Genomic DNA, 20,738 nt, shown 5'->3' on the forward strand with positions numbered 1-20,738 from the left:
GTCAGAAAAGAGTATTACATCAACTATGATCACATGACCCCCCCTTGTCACCTGACTCATCATCCACAGAATCCACACTGCTAGTCGGAAGTTGACCTTTATTGGATGTTTACGATGTAATAATTTGATTATATACAGATCATTCATGTTTAAAATATCCCAAATGTGCACTTTGGCTGGATTAAGCAGGTCGGTAAATCCTTTTATCGACAGTGCTGCTAGCTAGGCGGCTGGCTAGCTAGGAAGCTAGCTGCTCATTTATGTCGTTTTAGCCTTTTTGATTTCGGGATAAGGGGACGCCAGTTCGATTTCAAGTATGGCTTCAATCCTGGACGAGTACGAGGATTCACAAAACACCAGGCAAAGTGCGCAGCAGCACAACCGCCTCTCGTCTGCTAACATCGGTCTAACACATTCAGGTAAGCACCAGTTTCTCCATAGAAGAATATTATTGAGGATTATGAGGAACACGTTGTGCTTGCTCGTCCATCAGGCTTCGTCAATGTAAGACTAGAGGAGGAAAAGCCTATTTTCAACAAGCAGAGGATCGACTTTACTCCACCCGAGAAGATAAATCACCTGGCAGTCTGCAACAATCAGCTATGCATGAGCCTGGGAAAAGATACCCTGCTAAGGTAAATAACACAATCATAAACAAGCCACTCACTGGAATGGTCAGCCAGTTGGCAACTTTGTGATGGGCTTAGATGGCAGATCAATGGCAAGCTTGTGATTAGTAGTCCTTGTCGACAGGGTTAATGTTTATTGAAGCTTTTCAAAGAGGTTGTTGTTGGAGATAAAAAAAAAAAAAAAAACGGACACAAATGTTTGCCTCTTTTCCAGGATTGATTTGGCTAAACCAGATCAACCCAATCAGATTGAACTGGGAAGGAAAGATGACAGCAAAGTACACAAGCTGTTCCTGGATCCCACAGGTAAGAAAAAGACCAAAGCAGGGGTCTTCAATATAGGGCCTGCGAAGATACGCATATTTTTATGTGCATGTTTATTCGCCTGTCGTTTTAACGAGGAGAACCCGCACCTATTTCTGCTAGGCCAGTTGGCCCCGTTTACACTAAGGATAAGATTATCCAAGGTAAATCACACCTAACCTTATCCGTGTCCACATACAACAACGACAATGCCACCGTTTAAGACCCCCACGCCCCTCTGTCCGCCGGCACAACACGACCTAATACGTATGCGCGGAAAATGCACACGTCATCTCCAGTGTTGCTTTGTGTGGAAGTTCTTGAATTTAACTTATCTGAACAATATCCTGTGTTGTGATATTTCAATTAACTGGAATCCAGTGTGCTGTGGCCCTTTTATAGTGAATCACACCTGAGCCATCATAATCAAATCTTTATTAGACACATAAACAATGTGATGAAAAACATTTTATATCAATCAAACTAGGGAGCAAGGTATCTGGTCAGGGCAATCCTCACTCTTTTGCCTTCACCTTCATTGTCCATTCCTTTTTGGTGACTTTATTTACTCTGGATCTAGACGTTGAGTCCGCGACATACATGGCGGACAATAACTGATACAGTCTGCTTTGCCAGTCCAAATGCATTTGCGGTTTTCCATAGTTTTCCCTCGAGGGCCAGGTAATACAAAGCACACGCTAATTTTTTATCACATCCACGGGGGCTCGCATTCTCGTTGACTCTCCTTCGACAAATGGACAAAGTTTTTCGCGAAGTAGAGTCACAGCTGACCCGGACATTGGAAAGTTCTCTTGCGGTCTGAGAAGTGTTGTATTCCAAATAGCAGCAATCGCTTTCTCTTAAGGTATTCATGTGTGATTTCCACAAGTGTCTGTACATGTAGAAAAAAGAGAAACACGGGCATGTCTGGATGACTCCCCTTCATACTTCCAGTGGTTAGCTCCGAGTTACGAAACCGCTTTATTAGATTAGATTAGATTAGATTAGATAGTACTTTATTTATTCCTTCAGGAGATATTATGAAGCTGGCTGTAGTGGGTTCTTTCTGACGTCACTTCCTGTGTGGGGCGCGGTCATTTCGGCATCACTTCCTCTCCGAACTCATCAATGAGTCCATACAAAGCTAAGTGCTGGAGATTCAAGAAATAGACGGCGCACTTAGCCGTGTAAAAATTTGTTCGATGAGGGAGACCTTAAACGCTGGTTTAGTGTGGCTGAAACGGGGCTTAGGCTAAATAATTATTGGTTCAAGGAATTAAACGACTTTATGTAGACATGGCCTTGGCTCTGTCAGTTTCCTCGTGATTGCCTTGGAGCCCCTTCTAAACTAGCAACTATCTTATGTTTACAGTGTTTGGATCAGAAAAAAGTTTTGTTTTGTAACATAATACAAAAAAAAACAAGCAGAACATATATAAGACTTTTCTCCATCTCAGAAACCACAGGTTAACAATGTATGGCTTTAATTTAAAACACAGCTTTATTGAAGATATATGGCAAATTTATAAGCACTAAAGTTGGGGGGGGAAGCATGCGTTCACAATTATCTTATTAGGTCTGGTTAAAACGGATTTAAGTTCATTGGGTCTGCAAATATGATGCGCTAGTCAACAGCACTGGACCAAATAGGCACGAGACCACCTGATGGATAGTTCTGCTCTGCTTGCCATTGGGGCAACGTGGCTCAGATGGTAGAGCGGTCATCAAGACACTTGAGGTTCCTGGTACGAATCCAGCTTGACCTGCATCATCGTCACTGCTGTTGTGTCATCGAGCAAATTACTTTCACACAGCTTAATTTTTTAAACATTTTTAATAGCTATGACTTTATTGTCGTAATTCTGTGTCTTTGTTCCAATACTGTATATATTTTGAGTGTGGGCCTAGTATTCTTTTTGTAGTTTATTTACATAAAGTGTGATGGGAAAATGTATATCTTAAAGGTATAACTTTGGTCACAAGTCATTTTATAAATTCTACATACTATTTTTATTCATGTATGTTGGGCTGGGCCATTGTATTACTGTGATTAATTTCAGTTCGATCATGGTGATCAGCTGTTGGCTTATATTACTCCGATCAAACATTGGGGAAATGTTTATTATAAAGATACTGTAGTAGTAAAGAGTAGAGAAGCAACGATGCTCGGTATAATTCTCGATTAGCTAAATGTATTTGTAAAGTTTCGCAGCAATATTTTCGTCGGGAGTTGGGACAGATTGTTGGCATTACCCTGCTAAAATATCTAGTTTGACCGCACGTACCACCATCAAAATAATTATATATAATAATATACTATATATTATATATTGCATAGGCGTACTGTGACGGCAAGCCAAGGCCAACAGCAAAATTACCGCCACATTTCGTTAAGCATAACTACATGTTGCATCCAACCTGACGCACTGCATTCTCTTCCATGTACACACATCACCATCTTTCAGTGCAGAGTGCAATTCTATGAGCCAACCCACATTACACAAAAACTATGTTATGCATAAACCAAATAGCCTACTACCATGTCAATACACAAAGTAGAAAATCATTACATTTAATGCATTATATTGTGCCAAGCAAATACCACCCCATATGTGCCTGATGCACATAAAGCATCAGAAACCGTAATTAGCCGTGCTAATGTTGGAACGCGTTTCCTCAGCACAAATCAGCATATTGAGAACGAAATAGGCACTGACACTACCCATATCGACGTAGGTTTTATTTGTCAAAAAGATATGTTGCCCTGTCAGTTGGATGACACATCCAAATACAGGCTAACGGGCATATATGTCCCCCATTAGCCTGTATGTTGATGTGTCATTGACCGGGCGAAGCATTTGTTGCATGAACATACTAGCTTTGTTAGACAAAATCATGGACTGTATTGGACAATATAGTGTACAAAAGAAATGTCCATTTCCATTTATTACAAGTAATATGAAAACGTAAATGCCTGACTTACTTATCAAGGAGAAAATTAGCAAGTTTGGGGGTCTGATAAAAAAAATATTTTCTGCCTTCAATCGTCTCCATCTTTCAAAGGCATCCTCGATACAAATTCTTGTTTTGTTCCTGGCTTTGGAATGATTAAGTTGAGAATCGTAATGACAACAGCCTTTTAGATTTATTAAGGTCTGACATGTTTAGTAACTTTACCAGTGACAATAGCTTGACAAAGAGGGCGGTGCGTAATTGGCAACCTGGAAGTGACACACGCACTGACTTTTTAACTGGTCAAACAGTGGAGGGCGGTGCATCAAAATGAAAACCATAACAATATTCTGGGGTTGTAAATCTAATTTTGGAAATTAGCATATCCTGGCTGAACTACCTTTATCAGTTATAAAGATGTTCGAAAAGAACATGATTTATTAATGCCTTTTGACATATCAGGGCCATTTAATGATGACTTGGGATGAAATTATTACATATGGCATCTTTAAAAAAAAATAGTGAACATACTAGACAACTTGTCTTTTAGTAGTAAGTAAGCAAACAAAGGCTCCTAATTTGTCTTCTGACGCATGCACTAACATACTGTGCCATATTTCATCCTATTTTGTCAAAATTATGAGGGACAAGCTTTAAAAATTGATTATTAATCCACTTGTTCATTTACTGTTAATATCTGGTTATTTTCTGTTTCAGCATGTTCTGTCTACACTTCTGTTAAAATGTAATAATCACAATTTATTTTGTTGTTTGGATACTTTACATTAGTTTTGGATTATACCACACATTTAGGTATTGATCTGTAACCAAGTAGTTACAGAATCATACATTGGTCATATACAAAGACCTCATGTGTCCAGGGACGTATTTCAAAAATGTTTAAACATATTATGATTTTAAAAAAAAAAAAAAAGAAAAAGGATTGTGTGACGATTAAACATATCGATGTAATCATAGTAGTATCGACTACATAAACTGTTGTACTTGGTATCATTACAGTAGCTGTTTGGTGTAAATCCACCCATGGCATTTGTTTACATTCAGGGGTGCTAGCTTGCTGTTAGCGGTTCACTATCGGAACCTATAGTGCGTAGTGAAGCATGTTTAGCTATTCCTCGTCCTGCAGCGATGATGCTTGTAAGAAACTTACTTTATTCGTTGCCATGGAGACGATGTTTAGTGATTTAGACGTAGCTAAAACACTGCCGACTGCAGATGGACTTTAGCGGCTAGCTCGCTAGCCAAGTCTTAAAGTACCTCTTCCTGAAGGCATTTCAGTCTTATAACTTCACCTTCATCTTTAGTTTTTAGGTCAAAATGCAAACATTATACCGTTTCTGTCTACACACCGTGTCTGATTCAAAGTACTCCGTGATTTTACGCTGCCGAACATGCTCCTATGCTCTTAAAACCAGCAATGTCATGATGTGACGATGTGCCGTCTCACCTGTTAAAAAATAAAAGAAAATGGGGAACCTGTAATTTTTCATACAGAGTATAGGTAATGCCTCTGGACATTATTGATGCATTTCTCTTTACTTCTCTCCTGACTAGTCTCCCATGTCCTGTCACTGAAAAGCATCCCCAGAGCAATCAGATTTACCACGTGAACTCCGATTAATCTGTAGGAACCAATTGAGGATGATCAGTTGAAACCTAATGACCTGAACTCACTTTTGAGCTTCATGGCAAAGGCTGTGAATACTTGTATACATGTGATTTCTTTGTTGATGTTTTTTTTATACATTGTCAAAAATCTCCTTTAAAAATGACATTGTCATTATGGGATATTGTTTGTAGAATTTTAAAGACAAAAATAATTAATTCCATTTTCGAATAAGGCTGTAACATAACAAAATGTGAAAAATGTGAAGCGCTTGGAAAACGTTCTGGAAACACTCTTCTCTAAGTATTGTACGTGTTACACACCAGCTGTGTAACGTGCATCTTAGTTGTAGTTTTCATTAACACATTTAGAGGTGTTGAAATCCCCATGTAAGACTGCTAATGCTAATTAGTAGATTGTACAGTATATGTCGTATCAAATGTAAATTAGCATTGAGCTAGCGCGGATCAAAAACTGACAAACTTGAATTTAATTTGAGGGATGTTTTGTGCTAAAATGAATTATTGGAAAGTACTTTTTTGTTTTTAAGTCAAAATTACAAATGTAATGTAATTAAAAAATAATGTGTGCATATCTTCGTGATAGACCACCACCTGGGATTTGATCCCTTTCCAGCCCAGGACTAACACTGTGCGGCAACGGGGGACAATGTTTTTTTATTGAAGGAGCAGGGAATACGTTTGGAGTAAAATTTAATATGAAGCGCTCTTGTCATTCATTAAATTACATTTTACATGCGCTCAGTGTGTGATCAATGTAAAGGGAGAGTTTTACGAGAATTTTTACTACGTAGTACCGACGGAATTCAGTATACCTATTAAAGACTGAATTTGGTACCCATCTCTACCTGAACGCAGATGTGGTCACGCAAAACATCCTAAGAAATACCTTTTTTTTATGTGTAATCAAAAAGAAACTGCTGAAGTCCCATGTCTTCATTTCAGGCATTGTCTTTCTTACTTAAGAAAGACAACAAGTACATGTAAAAAAAAAAAGGAAAAAGATTTGTATTGGAGTTGAGTATTTTTACCACATGGGAATATGTTGTTTCTCTTCAGGCTCACACTTGCTGATCAGCATGAGCACCAGTGAGTGTCTTTACCTGAACAGAAACACACAAAAAGTGCGCAGTTTGTCTCGCTGGCGGGGCCATCTGGTGGAGAGCGTGGGCTGGAACAAGCTGCTGGGCAATGAGACCAATACGGGGCCCATCCTGGTTGGCACCCGCCAAGGCATCATCTTTGAGGCCGAGATCTCTGCGGCCGAGGGGAGTCTCTTCAACACCAACCCTGACCAGTACCTCAGACAGGTCAGAGCATGGTGGAATGCATCGTTTCAACACGATAGTGCACAAATAACACCTTTCCTTTCGGGAGGCAGGTCCACTCCTTGGAGGAAGACGGAAGGCCGGGGCCGGTCTGCTGCCTGGAAGTGGAGCGTGGTCTGGAAAACAAGTACTTTATCATCGCGACCACCCGCAAGCGCTTGTTCCAGTTTGTAGGCAAGGTGGCCGAGGGCTCGGAGCAGCATGGCTTCAGCGCCATCTTCACACAGAACCAGGACCTGTTGCCTAGTTTCCAAGAATTCCCGATCAACATGGGCTATAGCGAGATCACCTTCTACACCTCCAAGCTTCGCACCTCCCCCAAAGCCTTTGCCTGGATGATGGGTAATGGAGTTCTCTACGGGCAGCTGGACTATGTCAGGCCGGACTCCTTATTGAGCGACGTACAGGTAACACTATCAATATTTAGTAAAATGTTTGACGTTATGCAATTCTAAATTTGAAAAAACAACTTAGCTTCAAAAGTCATTTGAAACCTTGGAGAGACTAGTTTCATTTCTTTTGTAATTAAAAAGGTGCCTGTAAAGTTATTTGTGGTGGTCATAGTGTGGAAAAGATTATTTCTATTTGCATTATTTTCTGTTTGAAAAAAAAAAAAAAAGACCAGTGTCCTTGTGATTGTGCTCATTTCAGTATTTATTCCTTTTACCAAATTTTTTCCTCTCATGCTGTCTCCATGGCAACCGACCAGGTGTGGGAGTACACCGCAGACATCGACCTGAGTGTCAACAAGCCCATCTCCATCGTCCTGACCCAGTTCCACTTCTTGCTCCTGCTACACGACCGAGTTAAGGCCGTTTGCACGTTGAACGGGGAGGTGGTCCACGAGGACGTTTTCCCGGACAAGTTTGGCACCCTCAAGAGGATGATCAAGGATCCGGTGGGCGGTCTGGTATGGCTCTACACTGAGCGCGCCGTCTTCCGCTACCACATCCAGCGCGAGTCCAGGGACGTGTGGCAGATGTACATGAGCATGAATAAATTTGACCTGGCCAAAGAGTACTGCCGTGAGCGACCTGAGTGCATGGACATGGTGTTGGCTAGGGAGGCCGAGCACTGCTTCCAGAACAAGCGCTATCTCGAGAGCGCCAAGTGTTACGCCCTGACGCAGAATTACTTCGAGGAGATAGCGCTCAAGTTCATCGAGGCAAAGCAAGAGGATGCTTTAAAGGAGTTCCTGCTGAAAAAACTCAACAATTTGAAGGAGAGTGAAAGGACGCAGATCACGCTGCTGGTCACCTGGCTCGCCGAGCTCTACCTGAACCGACTGGGCCAGCTGGAGGACGACGGCAGCAGCGTACTCTTCCGGGAAACACGTGAGGAGTTCCGCCACTTCCTGAACACCTCCAAGCACAAGGATTGCCTGTTCAACAACCGCAGCATCATATACGACCTTCTTGCCAGCCACGGCAACGTAGACGACATGGTCTACTTCTCTGTGGTCATGCAGGACTACGACAGAGTGGTATCGCACTACTGCCAGCACGACGACTACCACGCAGCCCTGGACCTTCTCTCCAAGCACTGCGACCAGAAGCTCTTCTACAAGTTCTCACCGGTGCTCATGCAGCACCTTCCAGAAAGAGTGGTGGATGCCTGGATTCAGATGGGCAAGCGTCTAGACCCCAAGAAGCTCATCCCGGCGCTGATGAACTACAGCCAGATGGGCAGCAGCAGTCAGCAGACCAATGAAACTCTCCGCTACATGGAGTTTTGCGTGCACGAGCTGAAGGTGACCGAGGAGGCCATTCATAACTACCTGCTCTCCCTCTACGCCAAGTACAAGCCTGACTCGCTGCTGCGGTACCTGGAGCAGGCGGGAACACACGCTTCGGAGATCTACTACGACCTGAAGTACGCTCTCAGGCTTTGTGCTGAGCATGGCTATCTGCGCGCGTGTGTTTTGGTCTACAGAATCATGGAATTGTACGAGGAAGCGGTGGACCTTGCCTTGCAAGTCAGTAAACATTAGCTTCGTAAATTTTCGACACTTAATATTTCGCTATTTTTACAACATGACATCGCTTGTCGTCCACAGGTGGATGTGGACTTGGCCAAGACATGTGCAGACCTACCCGAGGATGACGAGGAGCTGAGAAAGAAGCTCTGGCTGAAGATAGCCCGTCATGTGGTGCAGGAGGAGAAGGATGTGAAGAAAGCCATGAACTGTTTGTCCAGCTGCAACCTTCTCAAGATTGAAGACATCCTGCCCTTCTTTCCCGACTTTGTCACCATTGACCACTTCAAGGTGTGTAACACGGATGCAAGCAAGGATAAATTGTCTCACCTCAAATTCCAGCATGATTTTCTCGAGTAAAAGACCATAGAAATGAAATGTGGTGTACAGCTTGTATAGTATCAGTATATACTTATTGTCAACACGCATTCGGTATTGTCTTAACAGGTGGCAACACAAGTGAGTAGAAAAATAATTGTTTCGCTTGCGATCAAGCATGATATTGGGAGTATCACAGTCTGGGGCTGCACAAGTGCCACCTGCACTGGCGAGAAAAAATGTGTTGATAGCTGGCAACACAATTACAAAGATAATTGTGTCTTGTCTACAGTCAAGCATGGTGGTGATAGCATGCACAAGTGCTGACAATATTGGGGGAGGTACGCTTCATTGAGGAAAAACAGTTTGTGCTTCACAATGTCATTTTTCATGTAGGAATTGTACTACTCATGCACGCTCCTACCACCATGCTTGACTGTAAGCAAGACACAACTATCTTGCTACTAGCCCCTTTGAGCGAGCTACATCATTCATGTGTGCAGGAAAAGACGCAGCCCACCAGTGGAAGTCGGCGGGTGAATCTATCTATCTATCTATCTATCTATCTATCTATCCATCTATCCATCTATCCATCTATCCATCTATCCATCTATCCATCTATCCATCTATCCATCTATCCATCTATCCATCTATCCATCTATCTATCTGTCTCTCTGTCTCTCTCTCTCTCTCTCTCTCTCTATCGATCTTTTAAAAAACATCTTTTATTTTGTAGTAATAGTAGTGACTATTTTGTTCATTTATGGAATCCGGACAACTTCCTGTTCTTTTCACTTATAGCGAGGCCACATTGGGGCTTGTGTGTGTCTGTATTGAAGTTTGATAAAATCACATTTTACTTGTAGTGTAAACAGTCAGCTGGAAAAAGTGTGATTTAAAAAAAAATAAAATAAAATCTGATCAGGGCCACTTTGGCCTGCAGTGTAAACATAGTCACCCACTTGTTGCCAGATAGTTAAACAATAATGTTTTTAAATGTATTGTTTGGCCATTTCCGCGCTTAATCACTGGATGCAAAACATCAGCGGCCAAAGGGAGCTTTTCAAAACTGTAACCTGTTTTGAAAAGGTTCTATTTTATTTTTATGTACCAAATATTATAGTTGAATTACCAGTATATTATATTCGAATCGAGAAATGATTCTAAATTGAATTGTCACCCCAAAAATCGGAATGGAATTAGACCGTGAGTTGTTGTAACTCAGGCTGTACACTGACAGCTCTTAATAACAGTGGTACCTCAGTTTTCGTATATCCAACTTTTTTATAATAATTTTTTTTTAAACTAAAATGTTCACAAAAATTTACCAGCACTTTAAAAATGACTTTAAAGGATCAGGTACACATTTCAAATATGTATATGTATTTCACTTTGTTTTATGCATGCAAAAATTATTGCTGTCAAATATACATATCTTAAGTCCAATTAATCACACTTTTTCATTTTGATTAATTGCGATGCATTGCAATAACAGTTTTATCCAAACTACAGTCTGGGTGTATTTTGCAGGGAGCACACCAGTCGGAGTATCCTCATTCATCTTTGCACTGACATATGCATTGACCGGATCACCGACCATATAACGAACTGTTTTCAAGTACCCATGTGCGGTTGTGCTTAACATAAATTGCACAATTAATATGTGTTCATACAGTAAATAATTAATGCAATAATATTTTGTGATTTATTGCATTAATTAGCTTGTTATCTTTAACAGTCATAGTAAAATTATAATTATCTATAAAACATGGATTAATTGGGTTTACGTGATTTATAATGTGGGAAAAAGCTCTGGTTTTCGCAGGATCTAGTTTTATTCAGACCCTTTGAAGCAGGTTCCTGACAAAGGCCGAAGTACATTTTACTTTTTTTTTCACTAGTATTGTCCCCTTGAGCAGAAGTGTAAACGCAAACTATGCTTATGCTTATTATTATTGTCTGTTTTGAGCTTGCAGGAGGCGATCTGCAGCTCCTTGGAGGAGTACAACAAGCACATTGAAGAGCTGAAGCAGGAAATGGAGGAGGCAACCGAGAGCGCTAAACGCATCAGAGAAGACATCCAGGAAATGAGGAACAAGTACGGCGTGGTGGATTCCCAAGATAAGTGTTCCACGTGCGACTTTCCGCTGCTCAACAGGCCCTTCTATTTATTCCTGTGTGGTCACATGTTCCATTATGACTGCCTCATGCAGGTAAGGCTGCACAATATTTTTCCTATTCATGCAGATGATACATTTGTTACATGTTACCATCTCTTCTTCACAGGAAGTGACCCCGTACCTGTCCACCTACAAGCAGAGTCGCCTGGAGGAGCTGCAGATAAAGCTCTCCGCCTCCACGCAGTCTTCTAAGTCCCGAAACCGCCCAGCGCTCAAGGAAGACGGCGACGCCTGCAGCCTGGGAAAGGGCAGCACGAGCCGCGAACAGATGAAGTCCGACATGGACGACATAATTGCGTCAGAGTGCGCATACTGTGGCGAGCTGATGATCAAGTCCATCGACAAGCCATTCATTGACCCGCAGAAATTCGAGGAGGAGAAATCCAGCTGGCTGTGAATGAAGAGGACTTCTGCTTTTTTAACATCCAACATACCAAAAGAGACAAGTTGAATGGCGTGGATGTTGACATGAACCTGCTTGTTGACTGATGAGTGCCTGACCATGACCACTACTGACCACCGCCTTAGCTTTTTGCAGCTGAAATCATGTTTGTTTCCAGTATTGAAGCCTCTTTTGTTTCAGTCTATTTGCACTTTCCACTGCAACATCTGAAAAACCCATGAGCTCTTCTTGTGCGCAACAATACAAGAGTATGAAATGTAATGCTCAAAAAGTTACAGAACATCCAAAAGGTTTGAAAACACATCAATGTCTGTGAATCATTAGAACAAGCGTTATGATGCAACATATACTTTGTCATCCTTTATTAGTGCTCAAAAACTGTACTTTATTATCCTTGGTCAAGCAGCCCCTGCTCTGTGTGTCTAACAAACCATGCAAGATGAATAAACTACAGTAATTGTAACAATTATTATGATCTGATGCATATTAAAAAAAAAAAGTAAAGCTAACAGCTCCTCAAAGTCATAGATGTTTTTGTTTATTTTCATGACATTTAATACATATGTATATATATATATATATACATACAGTGAGAGACAGGATTGTTGACCTGCACAAATCTGGAATGGGCTACAAAAACATTAGCAAGATGCTGGGAATCAAAGTAACAACCATTGGTGCAACTGTTAGAACATTTAAAAAGTATAACATGACCATCAACAGACTTCAATCTGGTGCTCCACAGAAGATTTCACCTCGTGGGGTTGCAATGATCATGAGAACTGTGAGAAATCATCCTGCAACCACTCAGCAGGAGTTAGTGAATGACCTCAAGGCAGCTGGGACCACAGTCACCAGGAAAACAGTTGGCAACACTTTGCGACGGAATGGGTTAAAATCCTGCAGTGCCCGAAAGGTACCCCTGCTTAAGAAGGCACATGTGGAGGCCCGCTTAAAGTATGCCAATGATCACCTCAAAGATGCACAAAGTGATTGGGAGAAGGTTCTATGGTCAGACGAGACCAAAATTGAACCATTCGGCCTAAACTCTACACGTCGTGTGTGGAGAAAGAAAAATGCTGCCTATGACCCAAAGAACACTGCCCACCATCAAGCACGGAGGTGGAAGCATTATGTTTTGGTGGTGTTTCTCTGCCAAGGGCACAGGGCTACCACACCGCATCAGTGGGAAGATGGATGGAGCCATGTACCGTGCAGTCTTGAGGGACAACCTCCTCCCCTCTGCCAAGAAGCTGAAAATGGGCCGTGGTTGGGTCTTCCAACATGACAACGATCCAAAGCAAACAGCAAAGGCAACAAAGGAGTGGCTCAAGAAGAACCATAGTAAGGTCATGGAGTGGCTCAGCCAGTCTCCGGACCTCAATCCTATTGAAAATCTATGGAGGGAGCTGAAGGTCCGAGTTGCCAAGCGACAGCCCACCAACCTGAATGATCTCGAGAAGATCTGCAAAGAAGAGTGGGCCAATATGCGGTAGAAAATGGATGGATGGATGTGTGCTAAACTTGTGGTTAACTAGCACAAACGTCTGACCGCGTTGCTTGCAAACAAAGGCTTTGCCACCAAGTATTAACTGCTTTTGTCTAGAGGGATCAAATACTTATTTCCATCAATGAAATACAAATGAATTAAAATATATTCTTGAAAGTTATTTTCTGGATTTTCGTTTTGATATTCTGTCTCTCCATGTTAGAATACATCTACCATTAAAAGTATAGAATGATCATGTCTTTATTAGTGGGCAAACCAACAAATTCAGCAAGGGATCAAATACTTTTTACTCTCACTGTATAAATATATATATATATATATATATATATATATATATATATATATTTATATATGTCTTAATTGAATTATCCAGAGAATAGTGCTCGATTCCATGGTAGAGCGCAATATGCATGTGTGGGGTAAAATCACAAGACTACTTCATCTCGACAGAACTGTTTCATGAGGGGTTCCCTCAAATCTCCTGACGATTGAAGGAACCCCTCATGAAACAGTTCTGTCGAGATGAAGCAGTCTTGTGATTTTTCCCCACACATGCCTCCGCTTGTGGTGGTTTCCTGCTGTGGACGAGACTCTCTCTGCTGTGTTGGATACACTTTGGACTAGACTCTCACGGTTGTGTTGGAACCACTATGGATTGAACTTTCACAGTATCATGTTAGACCCGCTCGACATCCATTGCGGTCCTCTCCAAGGTTTCTCATAGTCATCATTGTCACCTACGTCCCACTGGGTGTGAGTTTTCCTTGCCCTTATGTGGGCCTACCGAGGATGTCGTGGTTTGTGTTGTGGTTTGTGCAGCGTTTTGAGACACTAATGATTTAGGGCTATATAAATAATCATTGAGGTGTGTGTGTGTATGTATGTGTGTGTGTATATATATATATATATATATATATATATATATATATATGCCCGATTGTAGCTGAGATAGGCGCCAGCGACCCCGAAAGGGAATAAGCGGTAGAAAATGGATGGATGGATATATATATATATATATATATGCACACACACACACACACACACACGCACACACACACACACACACTAAACATGGTTTTCTTTGTACTTGACATGCCTACATACGGAGTTCCTCCATGATGACGTAAGACGTAGCTCGGTAACCTTCGCAAGGAACAGACCTTACTAATCAACCCCGGAGACAACGATGAGTTTGTGGGTTTTATTTGAACAGGCGTACGGCGTGACCCACACTATGTCATTGAAACTTCGAGATTGCAAAATGTGTTCTCTGTAACTCAAATGTCCTCACGTTGCGATATGAGACGACAAAAAGTGAGCCGCCGCTGCTCGGCGCTCTATTGGAAAGCCTACTCCTTCTCTTGTACCGCCATGGCGTCGTGTCTCTGCTCTCTCAGTAACAGAAAGTGGCCGCCTCTCCGCCGCCGCCGCTGCCGACTCAAAGCTCAACAGAACTCGCTCGGCGCCCTTCACCGCCATTTTGGAGTCAGGGAACCGAGAGTCGGCAGCGGCGACGAGAGAGACGCTAAAAGGGGGCCGAGGTGAGAGACTCCGTGCTTGGATGTTACGGCGAAGGGGGGGAAGATGGCCGGGAGGGAGAAAGAATTAAAAACATGGGGATCGTTCACCACACTGCTGAGCCCCCGCTGCAAGGGCACTCCAGGGGCGGGCGGAGGGCCTTGTCGTCCCTGCAAGGCGGCTACCTGTTCCAACAATAAAAGCATGAAAGCTACACCTTAGTAGATAGTTTCGGGGTGGAGGTGGTGGCCTTAAAGAAACAGGGCGGACTTGATGACTTCATATTAATGCTGTGAGTGTCAAATGCACAGTCTCGCCCTGATGCTAACGCTGGTAGCGAACAAGGAGGAGGGATAAAAAATGTCCTAAAGTCACAAAATATGACCCGCATGTTAATTTTAATGCGTTAATATGTCAGTCTTGACCGTGTATGCACAGCAGTGCGTCCACACCACCCTGAACTAATGTTGATATGAGGCGATGCTAGCAGTTGGAAGTTAGCATTAAGGCTAACCCGCGTTCAGTTCAACGTCCAAGGTTAGCTAGCCGCTTAGCTATTTTACGCTAACTTTAGCAGCTAACTTAGGCTAACATTAATTTGATAAGCAAAGGATGTGGTTGTACATTATTATCAAAATATAGGGCGGCTGTTTTTACTATTTAGTTATTTTTTAAACATCAATTCGCGCTTTTGTGAAGTAAATACGCTCATTATACTAAATTAGATATTGATAACTTTTAAGTCATTCTGCTAACCTTAGACAAAGAATAAAACCATATTTAAAAAAGAACACAATCATTGCCCCAGTTTTATTCTAAAAGTACGGTCAAATGGTGTCAGGGATTTAAAATAAAAAATAAAAACCTGATGTAGCGCTAATGCCGTATTGATCTGAAAATAAGACAAGCCTGTATATTAGAGCAGTGGTTCAACCTTTTTTCAGTTATTTACCCCCTGCGAACATTTTTTTAATTCAACTACCCCCTAATCAGAGCAAATCATTTTTGGTTGAAAAAAGAGATAAAGAAGTAAAATATAGCACTATGTCATCAGTTTCTGATTTATTACATTGTACATCTCCGGGTTGGGGAGGAGACCCTGCCCCAAGTGGAGGAGTTCAAGTACCTGGGAGTCTTGTTCACGAGTGAGGGAAGAGTGGATCGAAAGATCGACAGGCGGATCGGTGCGGCGTCTTTAGTAGTGCGGACGTTGTACCGATCTGTTGTGGTGAAGAAAGAGCTGAGCCGGAAGGCAAAGCTCTTAATTTACCGGCCGATCTACGTTCCCATCCTCACCTATGGTCATGAGCTTTGGGTCATGATTGAAAGGATAATATCACGGGTACGAGCGGCCGAAATGAGTTTCCTCCGCCGGGTGGCGGGGCTCTCCATTAGAGATAGGGTGAGAAGCTCTGTAATTCGGGAGGAACTCAAAGTAAAGCCGCTGCTCCTCTACATCAAGAGGAGCCAGATGAGGTGGTTCGGGCATCTGGTCAGGATGCCACCCGAACGCCTCCCGAGGGAGGTGTTTAGGGCACGTCCAACCGGTAGGAGGCCACGGGGAAGACTATGTCACCCGGCTGGCCTGGGAACGCCTCGGCATCCCCCGGGAGGAGCTAGACGAAGTGGCTGGGGAGAGGGAAGTCTGGACTTCCCTGCTTAGGCTGCTGCCCCCGTGACCCGACCTCGGATAAGCGGAATAAAACTGATGGATGGATGCATTGTATAACAGTGCAAAATATTCCTCATTTGTAGTGGTCTTTCTTGAAATATTTGGAAAACAAGATATAAAAACTAAGAACTTGTTGAAATATAAACAAGTGATTCAATTCTACATAAAGATTCCTACACATAGAAGTAATCATCAACTTAAAGTGCCCTCTTTGGGGATTGTAATAGAGATCCATCTGGATTCATGAACTTAATTCTAAACATTTCTTCACAAAAAAATAAATCTTTAACATCAATATTTATGGAACATGTCCACAAAAAATGTAGCTGTCAACACTGAATATTGCGTTGTTGCATTTTTTTTCACAGTTTATGCACTTATATTCATATTTTGTTGAAGTATTATTCAATAGATATATTCATAAAGGATTTTTGAATTGTTGCTATCTTTTAGAATATTTTAAAACAATCTCACGTTCCCCTTGACATACCTTCAAGTATCCCTAGAGGTACGTGTACCCCCATTTGAGAACTACTGTATTAGAGGACACTGTTTCAAGACCTGTTTTGCAAAAATATCAATATTTTTTTAAAATGTATGATGATTTAATTTTTCAATATCAGTTAAATCATGTTCAATGCATTATACTTGAACAATAGCTGTTTTTATAAACACGTGTACCTTAAGTGTTTTCACACAAACTCCCACAACTTCACAGTTTAAAAAATAAGCATAGCATCAGGACTGGATTTCTTTTGTGACATTTAACAAAATGTCTTTGTACTTGTGCAATCACACTACAGTTCCTTCATTTAATGACATAACTCAATTATTCCAAACCAAAATGCTGTCTGCTGGGTTATTTTCCTATTCTGCTATATTTACCAGCTGAGATTTCATGAAAAGCTTCTAGATTATACTTGTAAAAATGCGTATTGACACAAAGCCTTTGTTTATAGAATTTCCAATTTTTTAAAACGTTAAAACATTTTAAACATGGTTCATTTTTAAAGTTGTTTTTTCTACCTGTTTTTTGTATCATGCCTTGGAAATGCATCAACATGTCGTTCAACAGTGCACCTCTGATGTAAATATCAGAATGTCAAAAAAATATATATAAATAAAATTTGAAAGCCTTGAAGTTATAGCGCCCCCTGCAGAGTTGCAAAAATATCAGCAGTGCCATCGACTGCCAAAACAATCTGGTGCGCATCAATGACGCAAGGAGACAAATACAGAATCTGTGTTGTAAAACTTCATTTTCAGGGGCTGTACACGAAGGTTCTATGTCACCTTTCATTCATTTCTTCCCAATAAGTGATCATACATTTCTTTTGTTTTAAGGGAATCATGGTTAATGACGCCTCTTGTTGAGAAGGTATGTTCACAATATATATTTTACCTAATAAACTGTATTGTGAATACATTACTCTGAATGAAGAGGCCACATATCTTATTTTGAAATTCATATGCATGAAATGACCCTCTTGACCTCCTGCCTCTTCCCTGTTTGTGCAGTAAAAGTCCCTGGCCAGCAGTGGGACGAGGGGTGGTCGCCTATCTGTACCGTATGGCGACGGGGGAGGGTGGGCGGCCGGAGGTCGGAGCAGCGGGCGGCTCGGGCCTGGCCAAACCTCTCTACCTGCAACGCCTGGAGCGGTCCTTGAGGCTAGACAGCTTCTTACGCCAGTCGGCCACCATCTTTAACGGAGACATCACCAGGTACCGTCTAGCACTGTCGCACATGTCAGGTAATCTCTGCAATGGGAATTGATCTGTTCCAGGGTCAAACTGCAGCAATGAAATCCTTTTATTAACTGTACAGGCAAAGTTCTAGATGGCGTTTGAGCACTTTCATCCTTTAAATTGCCATAAAAGTGGAAAAAAACACCTCACGAGTTAGCCCGCAACAATAAAAGGTACAGTAAAAATTTTATAAAATGTAAATACTCTAATAGGAAGAAAATGGTAATTGGAAAGGTTATTTCCTAAATGTGAAAAGTCCTTATACATAACTTATGTATTATTATTATTTATTATTGTTATTATATATTGGGCATATTATACAAATATAATGTAATACATCACTATATATTATACACTATAATATGTAAATATTAAATATATGTTATATTTTATATTGCTACTATGGTACATTTTTAGTCTACTTAATACCTGCATTATCCTTTCCATCCTTTGAAACAGCTACTGTGTGGAACAATTTCTCTTGTGGATCAATAAAGTTTGTTTAAGTCTTAAGTCCAATTTCTTGACCTTTAAAATCAATATGTGGTGGTGGGGGTATGGCTTCAAAGTGACATTTTCTTAGAATTTGCATAATTGGCTATGACATTTTGGAAAAAAAAAAACAAGGCTTAAAAAAGTTATAATCTAGTTTATTCATTTATATAGCAAATTTAGCAAGAACCTATATTTAAAGGCAAATATGTGTCCCTAACAACATACTGTGAATGTTTCTTTTTACATTATATGGTTTAGCTGTATTTTTAAATTTTTCTGTTTATTTTATCACTATAGTGTAGAGGTGGGGGAAATCCATCCATTCATCCATCCATATTCTTCCGCTTATCCGAGGTCGGGTCGCGGGGGCAACAGCCTAAGCAGGGAAACCCAGACTTCCCTTTCCCCAGCCACTTCGTCTAGCTCTTCCCGGGGGATCCCGAGGCGTTCCCAGGCCAGCCGAGAGACATAGTCTTCCCAACGTGTCCTGGGTCTTCCCCGTGGCCTCCTACCGGTTGGACGTGCCCTAAACACCTCCCTAGGGAGGCGTTCGGGTGGCATCCTGACCAGATGCCCGAACCACCTCATTTGGCTCCTCTCGATGTGGAGGAGCAGCGGCTTTACTTTGAGCTCCTCCCGGATGGCAGAGCTTCTCACCCTATCTCTAAGGGAGAGCCCCGCCACCCGGCGGAGGAAACTAATTTCGGCCGCTCGTACCCGTGATCTTATCCTTTTCGGTCATGACCCAAAGCTCATGACCATAGGTGAGGATGGGAACGTAGATCGACCGGTAAATTGAGAGCTTTGCCTTCCGGCTCAGCTCCTTCTTCACCACAACGGATCAGTACAACGTCCGCATTACTGAAGACGCCGCACCGATCCGCCTGTCGATCTCACGATCCACTCTTCCCCCACTCGTGAACAAGACTCCTAGGTACTTGAACTCCTCCACTTGTGGCAGGGGCTCCTCCCCAACCCGCAGATGGTACTCCACCCTTTTCCGGGCGAGAACCATGGACTCGGTGCTGATTCTCATTCCGGTCGCTTCACACTCGGCTGCAAACCGATCCAGTGAGAGCTGAAGATCTCGGTCAGATGAAGCCATCAGGACCACATCATCTGCAAAAAGCAGAGACCTAATCCTGCGGTCACCAAACCGGAACCCCTCAACGCCTTGACTGCGCCTAGAAATTCTGTCCATAAAAGTTATGAACAGAATCGGTGACAAAGGACAGCCTTGGCGGAGTCCAACCCTCACTGGAAATGTGTTCGACTTACTGCCGGCAATGCGGACCAAGCTCTGGCACTGATCGTACAGGGAGCGGACCGCCACAATAACTCAGTCCGATACCCCGTACTCTCTGAGCACTCCCCACAGGACTTCCCGAGGGACACGGTCGAATGCCTTCTCCAAGTCCACAAAGCACATGTAGACTGGTTGGGCAAACTCCCATGCACCCTCAAGAACCCTGCCGAGAGTATAGAGCTGGTCCACAGTTCCACGACCAGGACGAAAACCACACTGTTCCTCCTGAATCCGAGGTTCGACTATCCGGCGTAGCCTCCTCTCCAGTACACCTGAATAAACCTTACCGGGAAGGCTGAGGAGTGTGATCCCACAATAGTTGGAACACACCCTCCGGTCCCCCTTCTTAAAGAGAGGAACCACCACCCCGGTCTGCCAATCCAGAGGTACCGCCCCCGATGTCCACGCGATGCTGCAGAGTCTTCTCAACCAAGACAGCCCCACAGTATCCAGAGCCTTAAGGAACTCCGGGCGGATCTCGTCCCCCCCACGGGGCCTTGCCACCGAGGAGCTTTTTAACTACCTCAGCGACCTCAGCCCCAGAAATAAGAGAGTCCACCACAGATTCCCCAGGCACTGATTCCTCATAGGAAGACGTGTTGGTGTGATTGAGGAGGTCTTCGAAGTATTCCTTCCACCTATCCACAACATCCGCAGTTGAGGTCAGCAGAACACCATCCGCACCATACACGGTGTTGATAGTGCACTGCTTCCCCTTCCTGAGGCGGCGGACGGTGGTCCAGAATCGCTTCGAAG

At 42.5% G+C, this 20,738-nt stretch overlaps 2 protein-coding genes across 6 annotated transcripts in view; both read left to right on the forward strand.

Moving 5' to 3' along the window:
* The first annotated feature begins 11 nt into the window (after nucleotides 1-11).
* vps18 (VPS18 core subunit of CORVET and HOPS complexes) lies at nucleotides 12-12,204 on the forward strand. 2 transcript variants are annotated; one of them, XM_061901277.1, is made up of 9 exons: nucleotides 14-419; nucleotides 494-635; nucleotides 844-935; nucleotides 6,591-6,841; nucleotides 6,913-7,266; nucleotides 7,569-8,834; nucleotides 8,916-9,125; nucleotides 11,129-11,365; nucleotides 11,439-12,204. In XM_061901277.1, exons 1-9 carry the CDS (start codon nucleotides 317-319, stop codon nucleotides 11,727-11,729), a joined length of 2,946 nt encoding a protein of 981 aa, XP_061757261.1. In that variant the 5' UTR covers nucleotides 14-316; the 3' UTR covers nucleotides 11,730-12,204. The 2 variants fall into 2 exon arrangements, with proteins under 2 accessions (XP_061757262.1, XP_061757261.1); XM_061901278.1 differs by lacking the exon at nucleotides 11,439-12,204 and having other exon boundaries at nucleotides 12-419; nucleotides 11,122-11,323.
* Nucleotides 12,205-14,606: 2,402 nt separating this feature from the next.
* ino80 (INO80 complex ATPase subunit) overlaps nucleotides 14,607-20,738 on the forward strand; it is a 54,122-nt gene continuing 47,990 nt past the window's right edge. The window contains exons 1-3 of one of the 4 annotated variants that reach the window (XM_061901284.1): nucleotides 14,607-14,786; nucleotides 17,780-17,813; nucleotides 17,954-18,157. In XM_061901284.1, the coding sequence (XP_061757268.1) occupies nucleotides 18,006-18,157 (152 nt within the window). In that variant the 5' untranslated portion in view covers nucleotides 14,607-14,786; nucleotides 17,780-17,813; nucleotides 17,954-18,005. Of the gene's footprint in view, nucleotides 15,056-17,779; nucleotides 17,814-17,953; nucleotides 18,158-20,738 lie in introns of all 4 variants that reach the window. The other 3 variants (XM_061901283.1, XM_061901281.1, XM_061901285.1) reach the window with 3 other exon arrangements.

This window comes from Nerophis ophidion, linkage group LG05, assembly GCF_033978795.1.
Source record: "Nerophis ophidion isolate RoL-2023_Sa linkage group LG05, RoL_Noph_v1.0, whole genome shotgun sequence".
NCBI lineage: Eukaryota > Metazoa > Chordata > Actinopteri > Syngnathiformes > Syngnathidae > Nerophis > Nerophis ophidion.